General features: G+C 51.9%; 1 protein-coding gene across 1 annotated transcript in view; it reads right to left on the reverse strand.

Moving 5' to 3' along the window:
- Nucleotides 1-3,937, reverse strand: part of LOC131265752 (uncharacterized) — a 28,788-nt gene extending 24,851 nt beyond the window's left edge. The window contains exon 1 of the mRNA XM_058268058.1: nt 3,523-3,937. Coding sequence (XP_058124041.1) covers nt 3,523-3,937 — 415 coding nt within the window. The remainder of the gene's footprint in view (nt 1-3,522) is intronic.
- Between the last annotated feature and the right edge of the window lie 4,084 nt (nt 3,938-8,021).

Genomic DNA, 8,021 nt, shown 5'->3' on the forward strand with positions numbered 1-8,021 from the left:
CTGAAGGATATGACACAACACTTGGGTGTGCAGAGAGTCAATCCATTCGCGGAACACCAGTCGGAGAAGCGTTGGAGGGATTCTTGAAGGAGTAAGAAGTCGGAAGGAGAGGATATGGGGCGGAATAATTTGACATCGTCAGCATACAGTAAGTGCCCGTTGGGGGGCAGTACACTGACACAGTCATTAAGGAACAGAGAGAACAGGAGAGGGCTAAGGATGCTACCCTGCGGAACACCCGATACACCGAAGTACGGATCCGAGAGAACCCCCCTCACCCGCACAGAGTAAGATCGGCCGCTAAGGAACGATCTGATCCAGGAGTAAAGAGGCCCCCCCAACCCCAACCGCTCGAGTTTAGCCAGCAGCAAGTCATGCGGTAGGCTGTCAAATGCGGCCTTCAGATCGGTGTAAATGACGTCAACCTGACGCCCAGAGTCCAGATTGGGGTAAACCTCGGACAGTAAGGTCATCAAATTGGTCACAGTCGAGCGGTGAGGCATGAAACCGTGTTGATTCGGAGAAATATACGGGCGCACGCAGGGGAGGATGGAGGAGTGTAGGATGGATTCGAGGACTTTGGAAGTGGCACAGAGGAGGGAGATGCCTCGATAGTTGGCGGGGGAAGAGAGGCATCCTTTCTTGTGGATCGGGACAACCCAGGCCGATTTCCACAGCCCAGGAACCTCTCCTTCGAGGAGGGAGCGCGAAAAAAGACGCGCCAGGATAGGAGCTAGGGAAGCCCCGCATCCGCGTAGAACAGACGCAGGAATGCCATCAGGGCCAGGAGAGAAGGAAGGCTTTAACCTAGCTAGTGCACCACAAACATCACCCTCGCTGATCTCCACCAGGTCGCAAGTGAGGACGTCAAGGGGGGTATGAGCAAGGCCCGCGGTGCCAGGGGCAGCCGACTGAGCCGGGTCAACGAAAACGCTCGAGAAGTGCTTTGCGAAAAGTTGGCAGACGCCATGAGGAGTGGAAGCGGTCTCTCCATTGAGAGACATGGAATGGGGAATGCGGGAGGAACCGCGCCGGGCGTTCATCAATCGCCAAAAAGATCTTGGATTAGTAGACAGTCGAGACTGAATACGTAGAACGTGTGCCTGGTATCGAGCCCGATTGTAGCCTCTGTAGGCAGAGGCTGCGAGCTTATAGATATGCCTCCAGAAAGGAGAGCGATACCGACCATACATACGAATTGCGCGTTTCATGTCTGCCTTCAACACACGGAGATGCCTGTCTGACCAAACGGGGTTAGGAGGAGGGCGAGCAGGAGGACAACATGAGGGGAACATTGAACATAATACATTAGTGAACTTAAGACTAGCCGCGTTACACGAATCCTCCATATCTAGCACCGACCAGTCGTATTCGGCAATTAATCTAGTTAGCTTCACATAGTCCATTTTTTTTAAGTTTAACCTCTGCTGCCGCGACGTGTCTCTAACACCCTCCGGGGGCTGATCCCTCGAAACCATAATCGTCAGGGTGAGCTCGAGAGGAGGATGGTAATGATCAGCAGGCACAAGCGTTAGCGGCGCAATGGATACCTGTGAGCACGAATCAAGTGCGGCAGAATTTATGAAGACTAGATCAAGCTGCCGATTAAGCGAGTTGACGACCCCTGATATCTGACACATATCATTAAGCGCCATGCCATCGGCGAAGGAGATGGCGGCCAAAGGAACTCCCGTAGTGTGAGCTGGGACGAAGTAATAAGGCGACGCTGGGGGTTCAGGGCGCCACGACAATCCGGGAAGATTGAAGTCCCCGAAGAGCATTACTTCGTCTCCGGGTCCCATCCGCTCCGATATACAAGAAACACTCTCCAACACATCTTCCAGAAATGGCAACGATGAGCTACGATCCGGGGGCACGTAGCACACACCGATGTAGATCGAGGACTGTACACATTGCACACGAACCCACATGAGCTCCAACGACAGGAATGTGTGCGGCATACGGGACGACACCAGCTGGCTAGCGCAAGCGACGAGGACACCACCGCCACGGGAGTGGGTGCTGTTGAGAGCACTTCGATCGCAGCGGTAGACCACGAAGTTGTCCTCGAAACACAACGAAGAAGGCAACGAGTCGTCCAACCAAGTCTCCGTAGCGATGATGACGTCATACAGCGAGCCGGAGACTGCCAGACGAAAGTCGCTTGTTTTGGTGCGTAACCCTCTCACGTTCTGGTAAAATACCCGCAACGAGGAGCGAGCCAGCGGAGCGACCAAAGCAGAAGAGGTGAGCAGGACAGCGGCATCGGGCGAGCCCGTAGCAACAGGCGAGCGAGATCCGACGGACGGCAGGCCGGCGGATGAAGAGCGGATGGATGCAGGAGCGCAGGAAACAGCCAGCGAACTCGAAAGCAGGAACTGAGCAGGAGCGTGCGATACGGCGAGCGTGCAGATGTGAACAGGAGCAGGAACGATGGAAGTCGTAGTGATTACGACAGTTGGGGCAATGCCGGCAGACGAGTGGACGGCATCGAGTGGCGTGTGGACCCCAAGCTATGCGCCTGTGCTAAACGGAGATGCAGGACTATCAGCCAACCGGCCGTCTTTACGCATCTGCTTTCTGGGAGAGGCCGGTGTACGCGGCAGAACCGCCATCAAATCAGCCGGTGGTGTGGTAAGCGTCAAATCCTCATCCGGAGTGCAAACCGGGGTCCGTACGCTAGGCACGTGCCGCGTCCTATCATCAATAAACTCACGGAAAATCAACGCAGGCGGCCAAGTGCTCGGTGACAGGGCAACACTCTGCATAGATGCAGGCAGCCCAACTTTGAAAGACACAAAGTTGAGGGTGTTGCAGTCGGTGTCACGTTTCACCAGTTTGCGCACAATTACATCCTCTTCATTGAGGGAGAGGCGGCTGCAGGCCATGGCGGAGATTTCCTCTTCAGTAACAGACGGTACCAACCGGGTGATGAAGAGCCAGAACTTCGGTGAATTTATTGGGATGCATTTAGGATCCTGTGCATCAGATAGAGATTTGGGGTGAATATACATACGCCTCTCTACGTTATGGATAAAAGAAAACCATATGGATTAGGCTGCTAGTCTCACCTCCGCAACAGGTTTTGAGATTTCCATAACATCAAAACATTTCTAACTTTCCTTTGAACACAAGCCAATTACTATATGGCGTTTGATGTCGAATCCTACAATTGAAAGTTCTTTCGAATTAAACCATAAAAACCGGATGCAAACGAGCGACCGGTTTTATAACCTTTCGCTAATATGACTTTTTCAATATCCTGCGGGTTCCGTCGAAAATGTTGTTTCTAAGACAAGCCGATTTAGCATTCTATTATGCTTTGCAAAACATTTCTTACGAGATTGGAATGGAGTGAGGTTGAGCAAAGGAATAGCTTAAAATAAAAATGGTATATTCTAAAAAATTGAACAGTAATGCGATATCTTCGCTTCGCTGTAGTCGTTGCCTTCTTAAGAAATGGATGCTATAACAAGTACAACGATCTAGCGTACGCCCAGGCAAGGCAACCATTTTACTTACCCGGATAGGTGCCGTTTCCGGTTCCGGCGGATGCTGCTGTCGTCGCCACGCCTCCAGCCGTGTGCAGATGTCCGGAGCTGGCAGCCATGTGGTGATTCCGCTCGAGCGTACCGCCATTCCGGTGCGTCCGGGTAAGCGTGCCTCCGCCGATCGAGCCCGACCCGAGCGTTCCCGTTCCGCTGGCGAGATGCGGATGGGACCGGTTCAGCGTCGAGTTGGCGGAAGCGAGCTGCGAGAAGCGACATCGCTGACATCCGTTCCGCACCGGCGGTGGCAGCGGCGGGGGAGCGGGCGGCGGTGACGCTGACAGTCCCGGTGAGTCCTGGTTCGGGTCGTCCAGCTCGTCATCGTCGTCGTGCAGCGGATCGTCGGAACCGTCGCCGAGGGGTTTACTGTCGCCGACGAGCCCCAACATGGCCTCATCCACCTGCGACTCCTGGTGCTGCTGGGAACGTGTCGGTGGTGGTGGTGGTGGTGGTTGTGTCGGAGGTGACGGTATCTGCACGCCAACGGCGACGGTCGATGGGGTGCGGGAGTGTTGCTGAGGTTCCTGGTGCTGCTGGACTATGCTGCCACTCGTGCCTCGGCAGCGCGGCAGTGAGGAGTAGGAGAACGAGGGATGGGGCACCGGTTGCTGTGCGGCAGTGCTGTCGGCTGCGAACGAAACACTGGGCGGATTTCGGATCGACGAGCGGCGCCGGTTCAATGTCGACGGAGCCGAGGAGTGGAGCGCCCGGGAGGTGGAGTAGAAGTATCCCAAAGCACTCGACGACAAACAGGTGCAGGTGAGGTTGATATTATTGTTGCAGTAGTAGCAGTTGCTCTTCTTCTGCGGGAACTGGCCAGCGACGGTTGGTAGTAGTGTTGGTGGTTGTGATGGTTGTAGTTTCAGTTGGGACTGTTCTGGTGGGTAGTTCTGATGTGCCTGTTGTTGTTGTTGTTGCTGCTGTCTGTAGCTATAGTGTCATGGAAGTGTCATCGACTGCTGAGGGAACGAGCTGCCAGGACCTTGACGGCCGGCGTACGGATAGGACGAGGACAACAACGACGCCGACGATTGCTGCGGAAGGTTCGGGTAGCTGCGGTACATGCACTGTGTTCCACCCAAATGACCTAGAGGTGCCGTCGCACACGGGTAGTTCGGATACATCTTCAACCTCGTTTGACGTGGACCACAACGGCTTGCACGGTTGCTAGGTGACGAAAGCCTGCCCTACTGAGACTTCCCTACGAACGGTTGCTACGATCCGGACCGAGGCGCGCGCACACACGAGATTTGACAGCTGACCAGGAGGTTGGTTCGCGTTACCCTGAATATTTCGCAGGTGCCGCTCTCGAGATGCACGATCTCCAAAAGACGAGGCGTTAAACTGGACCGCTGTTGTATCACAGACAGACACCTCCCGCAGCTGTACACAACTTGCTGGTGGTACCCTTCGTCAACTCCATGTCCCGCTGCTGGTGATCGCACCTATGAGTCCGTCCGACATACGGTCGGTTGTCGTTCGTTCGATGTGGGAAAGTGACGCTACACACTACGCGCGTTGTACACTACACGGCGCACACTACACGGACCGACATCCGCGGACGAATACCATTTGCCGATTCGCTGACACCGGAGATAATAGTACCACTTTGCCACGCGATACCATTTGCATAATGTGATCAGCAGTACTGTACACCTCACTGTCGTGAGTTAATTTCGGACTGCACTGCGTCTGCACTGACACCAATAACGATCCGACGCGTGCCTTCCATCGTTGCACACTTGACGACTGACTGGACTACGACGGAACTTGACGATGGGAGATACTTTAGGACTGCAATAGTTTTGGCACTAAATTCCGAGAGAGAAACTTTGGTTCCCTAACATTTCCTACTAATTTCCAGCTTTAGCGTATGTCCTCAGTAAGAGGCACCACTTTTCCTTTCTTTTGCACGCGCTGTAAAAACGAAAGAGAGAGAGAGGCAAAATAGTGTCATCTGAAAATCAGCTGTGTGACGATTTAGGTTGAAGATCATCCCACTGAGCTGCGGTTCTACGCGACAAGATGGCGGCGCAAATAAGATACACACGGTGGCGTTCGACTCCAGATGCAGCAACGTTTGCGCAACGCCCCGAACCGAAGAAGCAATCTAGTAATTTATGGGAGAATAAATTTCGCTTAATGCGACAGCGACAACGGGAGAACATGGGATTTTGATAATTTAATACACGACGCAGTTCAACTCCGCGGGGCGAAGGGCCGAACGGACGGTTTTTTTTTTGGGGCGAAATAATATCATCCAGAAGACTGAAGAAGCAACGTGGTAAGAAATATCTCCCCATTGGCCAGCGAACATTCGATGAAACAAAAACCGAAACCAAACTCGCAGGAGGTTCGCTGACGCCGCAGGGTGTCACGAGTTTCGTCCTCGTCCGAATGGTGTCTCTTGCGCTCGAGTGCGAACTGCGTGTGTGTCTCCCGCGATTCCTTCCCCTTTTTATGTTCGATCGCGAAATTCGATCGTATTCGCAAGTGTCGCCCTGCTTTGCTTGCGCACCCGTTAATTTTTAGCGCGTCCCGCGATGGATATGTCTTTATCAGGGCTTGCACTAATTTAACGGTGACGTACGAGATACGTTTCCATTTATCAACCCGGGACTCCGGGGGCCACGGCCGATCGATCGTTCCGCAAAAGGCGAACAGGCAATTACGGCGCTACGCCCGGGCGTGTCGTGCGAGAAGTAATAATCATTAAGGACATAACTTTTGGAACGTTATAATCGTTTTTTGAATCGTGGTAAGCCTCCTGGACCGTTTGGCGTTGCCGTATTTCCCGCCGGGAGGGGGTATACGGCAACAAACGGCTTAACAAAGGCGCGCGAATGCAGGCTTAACGATTTGTTTTAATGGCCAGTTCAATTTGTAATTTATCTCCCGTGTGCAATATGCCGTCAAAAACAGTGCTTCGGATCGAAAATCGGAAACAGCACCAGAAAAGATTAAAAGAGAACCATGTAAGATAGCATTACTTTTTCGATCGTTAAACATCAATGGACTGATAAAGCCATGTTTAAAGGATCAACTTGTTTTTCGATCCTCCAACCACCGACCATTTCGGAAATGGATCAAGTGGAGAATGGAAGGGCAATCGATTGCCAGTTCGGATTCAATTTTCATCCCGACAGCGTCGGTTCGGGACGATAAAGTTTCGGTCAAAGTAAAGTTAGCCCTGTTTCCGGATGACCGGAAGGTAACGTCACCCGCACATGGGTCGATAAAATCTTTAACACTCTGCTTGGACAGCTCGACAACGAGGATGGGGCACGGGAAAGTAGCTCAAGCGAGCAATTTGCTGAGGTTAATGTGACGCTCTCGAACGGATTTCACACCCAAATTCTGTTGAATACCCTTCGAGAATTTAATAATCCACTTCCAGTGCGCAATTCTGGAATGGAGCAAACCCACGCAGTGGAGGTGATGGCACAAAGTTTTAGTGAAATTCCTGAATGGGTAAGTTTTCCGGTGGAGCAGTTCACTGTATCCTGTAACTTTGTCCCGCTGCCGTGGGAAAGTGCCTCCAAAATATTTCGCAATATTATTGGACCCATTATCTTTCCACTACAGTTGATCGCAATGGTTACACAGTAGCCCGCGGGGTCATTGGGCCACTAATGTAACGTACTCTGTTCGCCAACTTGTCCTTTGCACTCTGAGGATCAACCGGCCTTATCTGTCCTTTGCCGTTTGTAATGTTGTATCACTCCATTAGGCAAACGTTATTAATGCAGAGCACTATCGACAGGTTTGGGATTTTTGCTCCAGCCTAGGGGGAAGCCATTTTCCTCCAACATTATTTTCACCCAGTGCCACCGACGCTGTTCTGGTGCGGGGTGAAAGGGAAAATTTCAAGTTAGAACATTGAATTCCCGCCTGTCAAGAATTGAAATTTAATATCCAATTTACACCAGGCGGCTGTGAAGCTTTCCTTTTTTCGAGATTCCAAAGATGGTGGAATACTTTCTGCGAAGGGAAAGGCAACGAAAAGATTCCAGCTTCAACTTTTGGTCGCAACGAGTCGGAACATCGGAACAGGCTTTTCCCCCAAACTGACATCTATTGGGGGTGACCTGAAAGGAGAACACTCTGTGATTATCTTTCTCGATGGTTTTCGTTGGAAAGGTTATTAATTTTCTAATTATAATTTTTACTTCACACCAGAGCTCTTCGATGTTCCATTCCGAAGCGTTGGCGTTTGGCAGAAAAATATCCCATGGGACGGGGATGGAATTTTCCCGCAACTTATCGGCTCATTCAACGGTTGCGGTTTGCTGGCTCAGAACGTGAAATTCAGTCCGCGCCACACACATACATACACATTTCCGCGTGGTTCGATATCCTGATTGGCCCGGAAAGGGGTCTTTAAGCCAACATTTCCCGAACATCCCGTGCCCGCGCTCGCATCAGACGACGGGAAACTTAATGCGCCTTAATGGTCCAATTATCTTTATGATT

This window comes from Anopheles coustani, chromosome 2 (assembly GCF_943734705.1).
Source record: "Anopheles coustani chromosome 2, idAnoCousDA_361_x.2, whole genome shotgun sequence".
NCBI classification, from domain to species: Eukaryota; Metazoa; Arthropoda; class Insecta; order Diptera; family Culicidae; genus Anopheles; species Anopheles coustani.